A 17,081-nucleotide genomic window follows, 5' to 3' on the forward strand; every position below is an offset into this window, starting at 1 on the left:
AGTGCTTTCATGGACATGCCAACCATACTGTTTCCTTCAAGCAAATGGTAAACACATGAAGATTGCCTCCAAAGTAGCTGGATTTCTACTTACAGCAGCTAAAATGTGGGGCAAGCTTTTGCACACACTCCAAGCCAAAGCTTGCAAATCCTAAAGTCTTTTGAAAGTGATTGAATCGACTACTCTCAAAGTCTTGAATGCACTGGCCCTGCTGCTGCCTAGGGTCTCAGGGACATCTTTCCCCACTCCTGGCCTTCCTGGTGTGAAACTGATACAATATGCATCACTTTTGCCAGGGAAAAGCCCAAAGCCAAAGCCTTTCCCCTGGAAGAAAAGACATAAATCTCCATCTCTGGTAACTTTTAAAAAGGCACTGAAGACATATTTATTCACACAGGCTTTTAGTTAGATTTATAGTTTTAATATTTTAATATTGGGTTTTAAATGATTTTAATGTTAATGATTTTAATAGTTTAATTGATTTAATGTTTAAATGATTTTAATTGTATACCACCCAGAGATGTAAGTTTTGGGCAGTATAGAAATATGTTAAATACATACATACATACATACATACATACCAGTTTCTCATCAGGGATGCTGGAAATGATAGTCTCAGTCCCCATTTTCCCTTTGGAAAAAAGATGCTGCTGAAGGCCTGGAAATGCACATGGCTCTCATCTTCCCTTTTCAAGAACCAAAAAGCAAGCATTTTGCCTTTGGCAAAGCGAAATGGAGAGGTGGTGGCAGCAGCACCTTATTGGAGCCTTTGAGAGTGGTTGATCTAAGAAGCGCGCAGGTCTTCCTTGCTTGCTTGAAGCAAGCCTGTATTTACAAGCATTCAAATTTCCCTGGCCAAATGCTCTCAACATCTCTGCAACCCATACATGATTAACAGCAAAGCTGTCAACTAACGGTGAATGGTTGTTGTCCTTTTTACTTTGATAGAAATGTGAATTAGAGACGTGCACAAACTGAGGTTCGTGCACTGATTCAGCACTGTAGGGAGAGAAATGTTGAGTGGGATCTTAAACAAAACATTTTTTTTAAGGAGAGCAGGTCCTTACCTGCTCTCTGCTACTGCATGCAGCTTCCTGCTGAGATGGCACTGCCCCCAAGAACCTGCACGCAACACTGACATGAACATGGCATCCACACATATGCAGGTGCCATGTTCTCGAGGGCAGTGCTGATGAAACAGGAAGCTGCATGCAGCAGGAAGCTGCACGAATCGAGGTTCGTGCACATCCCTCATGTGAATAAATGAGATTCTGAAGTTTTACTTCAGTTTAAACAATAAAGTGATAGCGATACATGACACAATGGTACATGACACAATCATGGCACAGAATTCTTCTGTACTACATTGTAGCTGCTTTTTAAAAATAGAACTTTCCCGACTTCCACCTGGCGTAAAACTATCAAAAAGAGAGAAGAAGAAGTTCCTGTGCAGATGTGCTCTAACAGTACTCCCAAGTGGCTCTAACTTCTCATATTGGAGTCATTGATGCAGTGCTTCCTACCTCTGCAGTCTAGATCTATGTGAGGTTTCTTGCTTGTTTCTGCTAGTCCACAAGGCTAGCAGGAACCTACTGATTGTGCTCTTAGCACAGCTGCCTTCATCACGAGTGTGGGACTCATGACAAGGGAAAAGATCTCAACCTTTCTGCAGTATCTTTAGTTTCCTATCTATGTGCTAGAATGTCTAAATAGAAATGAATAGCATTAGTCTGGACACTACCCACAAATACAGCATTTAAGTCTTTCCCCTGTAGCTGGTGAGAGGTGGGTAAACTGAAAAATGAAGGCTGTGTCCATACTACTGTACCAATAAAAGAAGAAGGTGGTGAGCCAATGTGGTCAATGTAATCACAATACAAGGAGAGCCATCTATCTATATTATTAATTCCTGTAGACAGACCGGGGGATGCGTGGGGGATGCATGGGGATGTGGCAAGCCATGCCCCTGCTGAAGCACCTGATTGGGCAGTGGAGATTCCATATGCAGATAGGGAGAAGGAGCCTGTGGCACCATGGTGATTGGGCAGTGGGGATTCCATATGCAGATAAGGAGGAGGAGCCTGTGATGGTCAGTTGGAATGCAACTGTTACTGGTTGGAAGATGTTCCGTCAGGAGCCTGAATGGAATGAGTGGCCATGGCAGCACTGGCAGCAAGGAAGGGCCCAGTCAACCACTGCTGCTGTTTGGGGCTACTGAGGCCATTGTCAGAGGGAGGAATGCAGGCAAGGGGTGGGCCCAGGCCTGTCAGAGGCCTGAGGGGAATGAGTGGCCATGGTGGTGGCAGCAGCAAGGAATGGCCCAGTCAACCACTTCTGCTGCTCCTGTGGGGAGGAGCAGAGCTTGGGTGAGGGTGGGGAGGTCTCTGGAGCTGCAGCTTGGCCAATAGGTAGCAGCAATGGAATGGAGGAGGAGGAGTGCAGCTCAGGTAAGGGTGGGGAGATCTCTGAGGTGAGGGCAGGTGGTGAGGGGAGCAATCAAGTACTAGCGCAAGAGAGTTCCTGCACTGAAGCAGAGAGAAATAATGGTGGTGGCCAGGAGGTGGAGGGCTGGCAGGTGAAGCCCTACTGGCTGGAAGAGGTGGGCAGATGGCGGGCGATGCCCCGCCAGCCGGGAAGAGGAGGTGGGAGGCGGTGGCAGGACAGCCTGGTCCTGGCTCGCCCGCCAGGGTGAGGCAGCAGCAGGCCCTGGCCCAGCCACATGGAGGAAGCAGCGGCGGGACAGCCTAGCCTGGCCGGCAGCAGTGGGACAGTCTGGCCCGGGGGGATGGTGGCGGGCGGGGGGAGCAGCCGCTCAGTCAGCCAGAAAGCCGGGCATGGCAGTGTTGGGTGGGGGAATGGCTGGGCCCAACTAGAGGCACAGATGCTCTGCACCCAGGCCCACTAATTTTACACTAAAATGTGGAAAGACATCCATATGGTTCAATTTTCCAATGGCTACCATGTAATAACACATAACTTATTAACTGGGCCCTATGTTGTAATTCATTGGGCCTAAGTAAGAGGGGGCAAATTTCCCCACTGCCACTTCCTTGTAGTCTAATCAACTCCAACTGAAAGCAGGTTCCCATCACACATTTGACCCCACACCTCGTATGATGACCCAGTGCCAAACTGCAGCACAAACCAAGTACAAGGCCATAAATACTGTATGAACAAAAGATGTAGGAGAAGACTCTAAGACAATCTCAGCCATCATGTTCAATTCTACACAGTGGACCACAAGGCCTCATGTAAGTTAAGTTATACATCTTTACAAAATTATCCATTCTATATTTACAAGGTGCAAATAAAGGCCCATCAGCTTCTACCTGTCCCTCCTTTGTGCAAGCATGGCGTTCTGTCCATTGGGGAGGGGGTGATGGGAAATTGGAGGAGAGACCTTGGCGGCCGAAAACGAGGTAGAATTGGATGTGTTGGTGGTGAGGTCAAGTCCCTCTTGCTTGATACTGTCTTCTACAGGCTGAGTAGCAGTAACCTCTTTCCACAGCTGCTGAAGGTCTGAGGGACAAACAGCTTCACATGTGTTGTAGGGAGAGAGCAGGATGGAGAAGTGGAAAAGAAAAAAAAAATTCAAGAATCACAAATTCTCAAAGTTTGTGAAAGAGTAATCAGTTAAGCTATGAAAAAGAGACAATTTATATTAGTCTCCAACCAACGGATATATCACCTCATGAATATTTGCATAATGGCACCTGCACAGCTCACAGGGCTTAATACCTTCCTGCGACACAGAGCAGTCATACGCTGGCTTTGGTTGTGCCTTTAGTATATTCCCCTCACCACACACATGCTTTTAAAGCTAGAACCTCCGTAGTCTACTAATGGCTTTTACATCTACAATGCAAAAGTGCACACTAAGCATCTCTTAGCAATTAATACTTACCGGTAACTAATATGAGTTAAGAGGTCTTGAATATGCATTATTGCTTAAGAGGTGCCAGCTGGATCAAACCAAACCTTATCTACCCCAGCATTCTCTGCAAGCATCCCAACACTAGGTGGCCTCCCAGAAACTGGCCAGCAGCCCTTCAGTGCACCACCATCTATCTTCTATCCTTCTCTGATGCAGAGGCTAGTTACTGCACCACTTCTACATAAAGTAGGTGGGATACTAAGTCAGAGATATGTAATCAAACATTTAGAATGAACATCACAAGTGACTCTCTAGTTATCTCACTTACTAAATTTGTTTGGTTTGACATTTTTTTTACCTGCCTAGAACATCTGGGATGTGACAGGCTAATCAGCAGTATGGTTCTCTGCTGCATCCATGACCCTGTATAAGACTGAGAAAAACTACTACTGTCAGCTGTAACATGTGCAAGTGGCCTGGGATCTTTTAAATCTAAGTCTTGCTGTGCAACTAGAAAGGATGTCAGGTTATCCATAATAGGATCTCCCATGTATTGTTTTGTTTTTAATTAAAAGCATTTGGGGTGGGAGGAGAACTGGAATGGGATCATGGTGATGGGATAGACGGGCATTAAACCTTTCCCTGCACCATTTCCCCAATCAAAATTACTCTTCCCCCAAAGCTGCTGTGGTAACGTTCAGGCTCAGTTACTGCAATGTCTTGTACAAGAGGCTGCCCTTGAAAAATATTTGGAAGCTTCAACCAGTTCAGAATATGGAAGACATCCTGCTGACTGGAGGCTGCCAGAATGGTCAAATTTCTGCAATTGTGAAAGAGCTTCTTTGGCTGCCAGTTTGTTTCCAGGGACCATTCAAGGTACTGATTCTTACATTTAAACTCTAAACAGTCTGGAACAAGGGTACCTAAGAGGACAGCATTTTCCTTGTTCTGACTGGTACTGCAGCACACAGGAAGGGGAGGACTAGCCCTCGCCTCTCACACTGTTTTTCCACATAAAATTGCCCCTCTGAAGCTGAGCAGCAACTTGGGGCACAATTTTAAGTAGTAACATATAGACGGAGAGGGCTATCTTTCCATTTTCCAGTCCCAACCATAATTTGGTCTCTGTGGTTATATTTGATAGAGAGGAGGGGCTGGTTAAACTTATTTCTTATTATAAAGCAGTCCACCTCATCTGCAGTTTGACTCTAAGAGCATCCTATTTACTTGTGGTTTTAATGGGCATCACAGCTTTTACAAGTTCCTGGTTTCATTTTTGTGCTGCTGTTTCATCTGTTTTAGTACATATATTATTATTTTATTATTATCCTGCAATGTTTTATTATTGGATTGTAAGGCACTTCATGGATTCTGCAAAAAGTAAGGGAGGACTAAAACATCCTGAATTAGTTAAAGAAATGAGTTTGCCCCATCTAGTTTGGACCTCAATTCCTCAATTCCAAACTAATTTAGAATTTGTGCACCTTACTGAATGTCTTTTGGGGGCGGGTGGGGGCGGCGTATGTGGAAATCATATACCAGCATACAGTACATCTGTAATGGTCATTTAGGGAAGTACACACAGAAAATCAAAATGCCTCTGAGCCTGTTCAAAACCATTTGACCCATGAAGTTACTAGTCATACCCAACACTAGGAGCATTCTTATGAAGACTGTCAGTTTGTTTCTTAGGCAGAAGCAATTTGGAATCCGCTTGCCAGATGTGTGAGAAAGGGGATCTGTTTTGTTTTCTGACAGTATGTTAAATGCCATTCTGCAACAGGGTTTGCAACTTTTGAAGGACTCTGGCAACTATAGATGTTATTTCTTTTTATTATTATTATTATTTATTATTTATTAGATTATATACCGCCCTTCCAAAATGGCTCAGGGTTTCACATGGTAGGCTGAAAAATACACGCATGCAGCATCACCACATGCAATCTACTTTACTTTTAGAAAAGGTATTGTTTTATCTATCTGTCTGTCACATTTTTTTATGCAATAAACATACTACTTACTACCCCATATGTAAGTCCCTGGGTGGTTTACAATCCGAAAACACAATTAAAATATCAACACAATTATAGATCTTCAAATATGTTCTGTGTTATAATCTGTCTGATTTGAATCAAGTCTTTCTCCAATCGCGCTCTGGCCATTTGCCAGAACCAGTGTGGTGTAGTGGTTAGAGTGCTGGACTAGGACCGGGGAAACCCGAGTTTAAATCCCCATTCAGCCATGATGCTAGCTGGGTGACTCTGGGCCAGTCACTTCTCTCTCAGCCTAGCCTACTTCACAGGGCTGTTGTGAAAGAAAAACTTAAGTATGTAGTACACCGCTCTGGGCTCCTTGGAGGAAGAGTGGGATATAAATGTGATAATAATAATAATTTACCTTGCCGCTTCAGCCCCCGTAGTTCTTCTATATAAAGTAAAGTGTGCTGTCAAGTCGATTTTGACTCCTGGCACCCACAGAGCCCTGTGGTTTTCTTTTGGTAGAATACAGGAGGGGCTTACAATTGCTTCCTCCCGTGCAGTATCAGATGATGCCTTTCAACATCTTCCTATATCGCTGCTGCCTGATATAGTACCAGTGATAATTTGAACCTGCAACCTTCTGCTTGTTAGTCAAGCATTTCCCCGCTGTGCCATTAGATGTCTTTTCTTACATATACCAAGGGGATAATTTAGAAATGAGCTGCGGAGGGTCCTTAGGGGCATTTTTGTCTATCTCCCTAGTATGTTCATTATTCCAGGTCTGAACCAGAACATCAACATAATCACTGGCAGAACCAACCTTAAAGTCTTCCAAGCCTTCTTGGAATCCTATTGGATCCAATTGCCTTTTCAGGCAGACCATCCTAATAGGTCTTTCAACCCTGTGGTTAGGACCTAACCCTAACCCCGCTGAGGAGGCTTGTGGCTGTGAATCCAACAACCAGATGGTGGCCTGTCCATGACAATGGGGAAATCACAGGAGTCCCCACCCATGGAACACCATCCTGATCAGAGCAAAAACCAAATGAGGAGCGTGACCAGCAATGTGTGTTGGTCCCAAGGTCACTTGGGATACGCTCATTGTTGTCATGGCTACTATGAACTCTTGAGCTGATTCTGACATGTTGGTTCAAAGTGAACAATAAAGTTCCCCAGAACAATCAGTCTAGGAGACTCTGACACCAACTATGCAATCAAGTCAGTCAGCTCATTTAGGGGCTCTGTTGGGCAGCAGGGTGAATGGTACACCAACAGAAGACCCAGCATGCAGCATGAAATGGGCCTAAGAAATTGTCCTGACTCAGCACTTTCCACTTTTTGCTAGGTTGGAATTTTAACCAAATTAGCATGCTGGCTTTTCTCATATATTGATTTAATTGTTTGTCCCCACAAATTGGAATACAATATTCCTGAGGGGGGAACTGTGAGGCTGGAAAGACCCATGTGTTAAGTAAGAGATGTACAGACCAGTTCCAGTATTGCTTGTCCTCTTTTTTTGTGCTAATCAGATACATCTACCTGATTGAATATACTGTAATTATGCATTTCATGCTAGCCAATGCATAATACATGCATTCTGCTCTTGATTTACCTAGTGAGATGATCGCACTGCTTTTCAGGAGGCAAATGACAACTCTTAAAAATTAACTATCCGTTCCATATATGCATTCAGCCAGTCCTTCCCCAGAGGAGAAGACTGGCTAGATTTTGATCATCAGGGTCAGATGAATCCAGATGTTGCATTCAAATCCCAATGGAGAGAGTTTTTCTGGTTTTCTATACTAAATATAGAGTCCAAGAGTATTTCAGTACAGAACCAAACAGGCTTGGACAGGTGGTGGAAGCAGGAGGGACAAAAGCAGTACTCAGCCACTTTTTCTGTGGTAAGCAAGGTAGAGGGAAGGAGATAAACAACAGGAGTGTCCAAGTACTGCTTTCAGACTGCTACCCACCCCCACAAGCACTATCACAGCTGGATTTACACATTCATGATAGTGGACCTCAAAATGCTGAAGAACCTCATTTAGCATGATCTATGCTCAGTGTCTGAGCTGTTTCTGCTGCATTTCTTGCCTCTTTGCCAGAGAGGGGGCATAAGATTTCTCCATACATCCAAACTACTTCGTGTGTACCACCCTCCTTCAGGAAAAAAAAAGACAGAGAGAGTGCTGCAGCAGCAGAAGCATACAGGAGCCTCTGCTGATCAACAATTACTCTGTTCAGTATCAAAAGCAAATATGCAATATTAGGCCCCAGCCCTCTTCCATTAACATCGGCAGCTCAGCTCCAGGCATTCCCTGAATGGACACTAGATCAGATACAGTACATTCTGGATGAATAATGCCTAACTGATGCCTGTTCTACAGCAAAAACCAGAAGCATGCCAAATGTTAGGCCCAAATTGCACAGAAAACAACAAGCCTTTAAAATTAACATCAAACTGGCTACGCCAATTGCTGCTCTGGGTGGATGGATTACCCCCTACAGCACTTAAAGAGCAAGGAAGCGTATGTGCATTACCTTGTGGAAGGGTCTGCAGAGGAACGGTGCCTTGTCCTGGCTGTAAACTGACCAGCCCTTGTCGCTGGAGGTTTAACAGGTGCTGCTGCTGCAGCTGCTGCATCTGCAGTAGCTGTTGTTGGAATGCCAGCTGCTTATTCCCTAATGGCTGCTGGAAGACAAAATGAAAAAATCAAAACACATTATTTTCAACCCTGTAGCACAGGCCTTCCGGGATTCTCTAGGGTCTTGCATAAGCAGCCCAATCCCAGCTTTAGCCTTGCTTGCAGCCAGCACAGCTCACAGTCCTGATCTCTTGTCCTCAGTGGCCACACAGCATATAACCAAGACAGAGAGCCTTTGATCTATCAGAGCAGTCGAATGAAGGTGGGGGGGAGGAAGAGAAGAGAGTGAGCGTGCTTAGTAGAGCCCTGAAAATGCTGAGTCTCTGTCAGTTGAGCATTTCCACAGAGTCTGTGTATCTGAATTGTGCATAAAGATACAGAAGCTCTGTTCCTCAGCAGAAGCTGCCTATCCTAAACATATGCACCAATGAGAATGGACTGAGCTCCTACAAGCAACACAAAGGGCTTGCCCTCATGAGAAGAGTAACCTGAGAGACTTTTATAACAATTCCAAATGCATGCAGTAACACATGGCCACTTCATTGTATAGGCCACGTCTAATCCTGAAACTGGGATACCCAAGATTACGCTCGCTCACTCTCTGCCACAAGTATACATTTTGTGGAATTAGCAAAATGGCAGATACTCTGATATGAACTTCTTTTATGCCCTGTTCTTTCACAAGGATTGACAAATAGAAATCTGGTGGTTTATTCAGGGTTCGGAAGACAGGGAAAGTAGCACAAGTACAAGCCACAATGTTTAGCAAAGGTTTTGCAGTGTGTCACAAATGCTCATCATCAGCTATGTAGCACAGGCAGGAAATGGGATAAAACTATCAGACCAGTGTGAAAGAAAAAGAAATATTAAGTTGGAAGATTTGGATATAATCAATTTCAGTTCTACAAAAAATTATATGAAATTAAATTATCTCAAAATTCAGGTACGCTACATTGACTGATTTGTTGATGGCCAGCTATCAAGTTAGTTAGTTAGTTAGTTTATTAATTCGATTTCTATACCACCCTTCCAAAAATGGCTCAGGGCGGTTTGCATAGAGAAATAACAAATAAATAAGATGGATCCCTGTCCCCAAAGGGCTCACAATCTAAAAAGAAACATAAGATAGACACCAGCAACAGTCACTGGAGGTACTGTGCTATGGGTGGAGAGGGCCAGTTACTCTCCTCCCGCTAAAGAGAATCACCACAAAGTTGATTTGTTTCCATTTTTAAAATAGGAATAGTTAAACAATTTCTGCTTTGAAAGAGTTTTCTACAAAACTAAAATGGAACATTTTTAACTTCCAATAATTGATGTCTTAATCCAATTAATTTGATCCTAAAGGGTAGTAGAAAATCTCATCATTTTGCACCAATCACAAAGAATGCAATTGTAATTAACATACACAAACATCTCATCTTCCATTAAAACTTGCCCTGGTTTAAGACCTGCCTTAATAACCCTGACTTCCACCCTCCCAAATTGGCCAAAAGAATAATCTCTATCCTACTCTATGCTGACGATGAGGCAATCCTTTCGAGGACCCCTATAGGCCCTAAGGGCGCTGCCAACACTGTCACAATACTGCAAGAGTGAACAACTTGAAATAAACTACCCAAAAAATAAGGTCATGGCCTTCACCAGAAGACCTAGGACCCGACACTGGAATATTGACGGACACAGAATTGAGCAGGTCACCTGTTTTACATACCTGGGGGTGGTCCTTCATGCCTCTGGCTCAAGAAAGGCCCACTGTGACCACATTGCCCTAGCAGCACAGAGGAGCTTGAGGTTCCTTCGGACTAGAGGCAGCCATTACATACCTGCAGTGCTCAAACTATAGGAGGCCAAGCCGCTGGCACAATTACTCTATGGCGCCCACCCAGGATCCCCTTCCAATCTTGTTTAGGAATCTAAATTCCGAAGAGCGGCCCTACAAGTGCCTTGCTGTATCTCCAATGCCACTCTACGTTTGGAAACTGGTATGATAAAAGTTGAGGCCAACGTTTGGATGACTCACTGTTATCAACCACTGGCTCAACCTAGCCCTTTGCCCATGGGGCCTGGCCCCGCTAACTCTGCAGGACAATTTCCAATCCTCTTGGGAACAGGCAGTTTACAACGAAGTGGTGCTACTGGGCTTCTCCCCATCCCTCCTGCTTGCTATGGGCTGTGACAAGGTGAAAAGGGCCATCAAATAAAGGACCCTGGACATGGAACGCTGGGCAAATCTAAGTAGGGTCCCTGGCTTTGAACAGTCTTAGATTCACTATCTCCCCCACTGCATATTTGACATAGTTGGAAATACCAAACCACAGAAGGACATTCAGCCTTGCCTGTTGTCATGCCCTCCCTTCTGCTGTTCTGGAAGGCAAATACAGGAAGATCACATTCACAGAATGACTTTGCCCCTGTAACTCTGGGGAGGGGGAAACCATTGAACATGTACTCCTCTTTTGCCCCTTTTATAAAGACAGCCAAGACAAGCTCATACTCCCCCTACTTCTCCAATACCCTGGTCACTCTAGTCAAGACACACCAAGATGCTGCTCTCAGATGAAAATCGGACCTTCACGTACAATGCTGCCAGGTTCTGTGTGGAATGTGTGCAAGATCCGCCAGACCCTGACTGCCAGCCCATAACCTGAGTAGCAGATTTTACTACTGACTATTTTACATGTTTGCTCTGTTTCAGTTAGTTGCGTTACTTCACAGCTAGCTATATATTTAATTCTCTAAGGCATACCCATGGCTAATCCCATGTGTGGCAGCTCTCATGAAAGTTCGGCGGCAGTGGCAGTGGCGAGCTGGAGGGGTGGGGTGTGGCGCCGTGAAAACAGCAGAGGCGATGGGTAGGAGGCGGCGGCGGGGATGGACAGGGACGGGGAAAAGGAGGCAGCAACAGGCGGGCAGGGGAAGAAGGAGGCTGCAATGGGCGGGTGACAAAACGGTGACAGCATGGGTGGGGCAGCGATAGGTGCTGTGCGCCCGGCCCAGCTAGTTTTAGCTATTTTGCCTTATATTTTATACCTTTTAAGTGTTTTACTTCTATAGATAGTTGTATGTAATTAAGAATACCTATATATTTACCCTTGCTTTATCTCTATTTTATTTTATTAGTCTCCCCACAATTTTTAGAGTTGTATTTTATAATGTATAAATTATAACTTTATAGTCTGCAGCATATTAATTTTTAGTAATTTAGTTGTAGCTATTTCATGATAATTCAGATTATAACAATTTTAATGTAATATGATTTTATTGTCATATGATCTTTTATTTTACTGTATCTGTATTATATTCTGTGCTGGTCTTTGACAGTAATAAAGTTGATTGATTGCCTTAGTTTAAAAACAACAACCGCCCTTACTGCAGGCAGAGATGTGGAGTAGAAGGTTTTCCAGAAAAAAATTCCCAAACTTTATTATTCCCATTAGAAAAATTTCCATTTCTAAAACATCATTGGCTGACATCTGGACTAGCATTGTGCACATGCAGTAGTGTATTCTCTAGAACTACCGCTATGCAGTTGCATGAGCAGGGGAAGGGGAAACATTTGCCAATCTTCCCTTCCATCTCAAGCCTCAGGGACATAATTTGGTGATGCACAGTGGGCTCGAGAGGGAAGGGAAGACTGGCAAAAATGACCCCTTCTTCCCCCTGCTCAAGCAACAGCGCAGCAGTTGTCTGGAATGCACACAGCTGCACATCTGTAATGTTAGTCTTGATGTCTAGCATTGTTTCATAAAATTCATTAGTAACAATGAATTGCATGGGTGCCAATGGAATATTAGGCAAGCTCAGCTATTCAAAGTTGTAATTAATGCTTTTCAGGTTATTATACCTAGGAAGTGTGTGAGAGAGTATGTAAGTTTTACTGATTTACTGAGCCTTCCAATAAAAAAAAATTCTTTCCACAAAGTTTTGACTTTGTTTCAGTATAAAAAGTAAAGCACATGAAGTGTCTTATTGATTCTCCCCTGCATCAAATATTTCAGTCCAGCTACTAGACTACTTGAAAAACCTTTGAGATACTGTGTAGGAAATTAATAGGTGGTAGGGTGCGTGTGCATGCACACATGCTGTATAAAAGACAGCAGGTCAACTAGAATGCCAAATCAGATCATAATTTAGGGCATCAGGAAAATTTGTTTCTTTTTAAAAGGGAAAAATGCAAGTTTTATGCAAATGAGGGGAAATTTACATGGGGGGATCCCCCCCCCCCCGCTAAGAAAACCCACATCTCTGACTGTGGTGGAGATGGGGTAACCACCAGCAAAGGGCTCCCAGTTGCAAATAATATTCTGTGCAACCTTGGGGAAGTTCCACAGAGACTTTTCTGTTGGGTTAGGAATCTTCTGTTACCCTCTCATGCAACATAAGAATCTTTTGGTTTGGGAATGAGTAAGGGGCAATAGAAGATGGATATGACCTCCAGTTCAAGTCAGGCCAAGCCTGAAGGGGGTTGTACTCAGAATTGTGGCTGAGTTATTGGGACTGAGTAATTCAATGAAAGGAGGGAGCTTGCATTTCATACATACCCCACCTTGAAAACTTGTCCCATCCCTATCTGCAGGGCTAACCTCTACTTCCTGCACTTTAGTTCTATCCAAGCTTCTTCTTTTGGATTCTATTCAATATAGCACCTCCTTTTCTGTAGTCCAGTCACATACACTTCCAGTCCCCATCAAAGCGTAGCCAAGCTTCACTTAGAAGACCCTATTCTATGAGCAGCAAAAACAATAGAACTTCTGCCTTTAATTCAATATTTAGCAAGCAGCACAATAATACTTTGATGCTTTTTAAGAAAAAGTGTGGACCCTTTCCCCGCCATAACATTTTCCTCATTAACATTCTTCACAGACCTATGAGGGCAGAGCAAAAACAATTTTTGCTAATCTCCTTTGCCCATAAAAACCCTTATTGTTGCTAGGAATATGTCTCTGAGGGCTGCACAATCCTCCCTGGCAACAAAAAGAAGTTTCTGGAGAAATGAAATAAGCAAAAAGCATGTCCTCTCTTCCCCCTTTCCTGTGTGCTGCAACACAAGCCTTGATTACAGCTAGTTTACTAGCTCTTCTAGCTCTGTCCTCATAAGGCTGCAGAGAATATCAACCAATGGAGCTCTACACACAATCTCTGTGTAGAGCCTAACTGGGCTCTGCGGGGAAAGCAGGCTTAGCCCACTCTCCCTGCAGATGAGCAGGGAGCTCGCCTTGGGCAGCCGCCCACACAAGTACTGGCTCTGTCATGGCGCCGGTAAGGGTGGCGGGGATCATGAGGCATTCCAGGGAGACTCCTGAGACCGGAAGGCTTGTTGGAGCCTCCTGAGTGGGGGTCTCCTCATGAGTTGCCACGGCACAGCGCAGTGACATCTCATAATCAGGGAAACAGGGTTAGTGGAGCACTCGCTCTGCTAACCTCGTTTAATGGGAAGGGTATTTAGTGGGGTTTGCTGCCGGGAGCCACACGGCTCCTGTTGCAGTACACAACCTCAGGAAAGTGGGCTGGGCTCCCTTAGCCCACTTTCCTGCGGTTGTTGGAATAGCCTCACTGTCTCTGTGAGATCGTAGCCCTATTCAGGCACTATGCAGTACATGCATATTTATTATTATTATTATTATTATTATTATTTTTTTACATTTATATCCCGCTCTTCCTCCAAGGAGCCCAGAGCGGTGTACTACATACTTGAGTTTCTCTTTCACAACAACCCTGTGAAGTAGGTTAGGCTGAGAGAGAAGTGACTGGCCCAGAGTCACCCAGCTAGTTTTATGGATGAATGGGGATTTGAACTCGGGTCTCCCTGGTCCTAGTCCAGCACTCTAACCACTACACCACGCTGGCTCTCATATATGGATATGGATATCTGTATGCATGTATGTGTTTGTGTGTGAATGACTGGACATACATTCAGTTTAAATCCTCTTCCCCCCCCCCTCCAAAAAAAGCAGGGTACAGATACAAAGTGTACTACAGTATGTCTGGAGCATGAAGTGTGAATAGGGCTCATGTAATTGGCAAGTAGAGATCCAAAGCAGCTTGAGTCAAAAGGGGACCCTGCAAAGCAAGAACTGGTTACACTAAAGCAGGAGATTCAGAATCCAAAGCATTAATCTTGCCCTTCATCTAATATCTGAATCACTAACATGAAAACTCTTTGAAAAGCAGAACAGAATATAATACATTATCCAAGAATATGACTGTATTAAGGCAAGTCCATTCATTTTGGATCTGGATAGAATTCCTAAGTAATGAATCACCAGGGACTCTGGCTCAGCCAAGGGGCATCAAAACTGGGAGGAAGCATCTTCTACAGACTGCAATGTAGGCAGAACAGCAGGGAGGGTTAGTCATTCATATAAAAGCATTTTTATGGGTGTGAGAGATGCACTCAGAGTGGCCTAGAGGGGAAGGAGGGAGGGAGAACCTAGAGCTCTCTCTCTTATTAGAGTCTACAGCAGCCACTGCACTGCTTGGAATTTGGCTTGTCCCCTCCCCTGATTCCTCCCTTCCTAGTAGGCCTTTCTACAAGCACAGGTTTCTGCCTGTTACATCAGGGTGGTTGAACACTGCCCCATTCACTCAACTTCCAGACTGTAAAACAGAAGGAAATTGGGAACAGATTAAGTCATTCGAATCCCCAGGGCATTTTTGCTTTCACCTCATAACTCAACAGTACGCTGTATCTTTTCTCATCTGCTTGTCACTGAGCCCTGGCATCTCTGCTGACGGCCAATGGCTGCTTTAATAGCTTCTGGGAGTCCGAAACACAAAAAAATGAAGAAAGGGGAACAATGTGTGACATCTACCATTTCACCTGTTTCTAGAACCAGCCCTCTGCTTCTCTAGAATGCACTGTAATGGGATCTCATAGCACTGAAAGCGGAATTATTTTCTGAGAAACTTAACCATGTTATATAGATAACTGACAGGTACGATGGCCAAATAAAGGTCATATACACGGTAGAGTCAGAACAGAATCCAAGAGTCTTCTGTCCCTCTCTTAGAAAATGAATTGAGACATGTTTCCTATGCAACATAGTAGTTATGCAAGAGCATAGCTTTTTGAAAATCCTGTAAATTTACACAGGCACACGAGTGCCTGTGCATTATGGGTGGAGAGGTAAAACAGCATTCTATCATGCTATTTCATTCGATCTCTCTGACCTTCTGTGATTTCTCAAAGCTTTCCCTTTGAACAGGCATTTTGCAGCTCAGAATCGGCTACTGCACAAGTGTGTCCATTTTTTAAATGTATCCATGGGAAAATGACTAGGCAATGAGGAGCAGAAGTTGAAAAGCAACACCACAGCTGGGTCCTTTCCCCCACTATATTTACAATGGGAGGTTTTGCTAACCAATAGAGAAGCCCAGTTCAACTTAAAAAAAATTGGGGGGGGGGAGAGGTCTCTTTTGATGGTCTATCTTCCATATGAGACCTTTCATGGGTTTGTCGAAATAAATGTTTTAAATGTCTACAATTTAAGAAAATGGCTCTTATTACGTTATATGAGAACATCAGATCTGCACGTGCCCAGTATAGAAGGTTTGCAAGGAGGAGAGAGGAAGGGGGTCGGGCTTATGATTTATCAAAGGTAATTCAGGACATCTGCCTTTTGTAGATTCCTGCACGATAGCATGTTTCTTTGCTGGCAATATAGATTGCATAGGACTAAAGATAAGGCGAGTATAGACCACAGAGTTGGTATCAGAGCTGGTTTTATAACTCAAAAAAACCCTCCCCTCCACCCGATTTTATGGCATGCCAGAATTGGGGGAAAAGTTTTTTTTATTATTTGCTCCCTCCCTTTTTAAAAAAAATAAAGGGGGCAACTTGTGGGCGGGGGAGCAAACAGTTACTGCTCAGTGTCCTCTGCCTTTAGCCCTGGAAACAGCTGAGAAGGGACTAGTTAATCTGTCAGGACTAGTTAATTTGGTTTGACCCCCTACCCCCACCCCACCCCTAGGAAAGGAGAAGTGTCTTGAAAATAGGCAACCATCACACCTGAATGGTTTAACTCGTGTCTCTGAGGTAGATTGGGCCTATTCCCCTATCACAGAGGCCTCAGCTACTCAGCAGTAGTAGTGTGTCTGTTTCTACCTGACAGTGGCCTCCTCTATTTTGTTTCATTTTATCTCAGAGCAGCTCGGCCTCTGTGCTCCTATTCGGTGTTTATTGCCTTCCAACATTGTACCTCATAAGGAGAAATGGCTGTTGGGATCCTTGAAAGGGCCAGAGGGCCCAGGACTTGACAGCTGCATGACAGGGAGACATTCAAGAGGTGCAACTTTGCCAAGTCGGAGAATGCAAGCAGCACCTGTTGATATTCTGCCTGCACTTCAGCTGCTTGACAGTCAGAACTTCAATGGGTGCAGTTCCAATCTCCAAATCATCACACCTTCCTTTTCCACGTGGAAAGGAACCAGGTGAATGAATATTAAATAGCTATTTTTATTTATTTGATTGATTGATTGATTGATTGATTTCTACACAGCCCTTCCAAAAATGGCTTAGGGTGGTTTACACAGAGAAATAATGAATGCATGAATGAATAAATAAATAAAGATGGATCCCTG

At 44.1% G+C, this 17,081-nt stretch overlaps 1 protein-coding gene across 6 annotated transcripts in view; it reads right to left on the bottom strand.

Moving 5' to 3' along the window:
* Nucleotides 1–17,081, bottom strand: part of FOXP4 (forkhead box P4) — a 222,889-nt gene that overhangs the window by 40,190 nt on the left and 165,618 nt on the right. For all 6 annotated transcript variants that reach the window (XM_053244009.1, XM_053244007.1, XM_053244011.1 and 3 more), the window contains 2 exons: nucleotides 8,395–8,545; nucleotides 3,330–3,534 (listed from right to left, as the gene is read on the bottom strand). In XM_053244009.1, coding sequence (XP_053099984.1) covers nucleotides 3,330–3,534; nucleotides 8,395–8,545 — 356 coding nt within the window. The remainder of the gene's footprint in view (nucleotides 1–3,329; nucleotides 3,535–8,394; nucleotides 8,546–17,081) is intronic.

This window comes from Hemicordylus capensis, chromosome 4 (assembly GCF_027244095.1).
Source record: "Hemicordylus capensis ecotype Gifberg chromosome 4, rHemCap1.1.pri, whole genome shotgun sequence".
NCBI classification, from domain to species: domain Eukaryota; kingdom Metazoa; phylum Chordata; class Lepidosauria; order Squamata; family Cordylidae; genus Hemicordylus; species Hemicordylus capensis.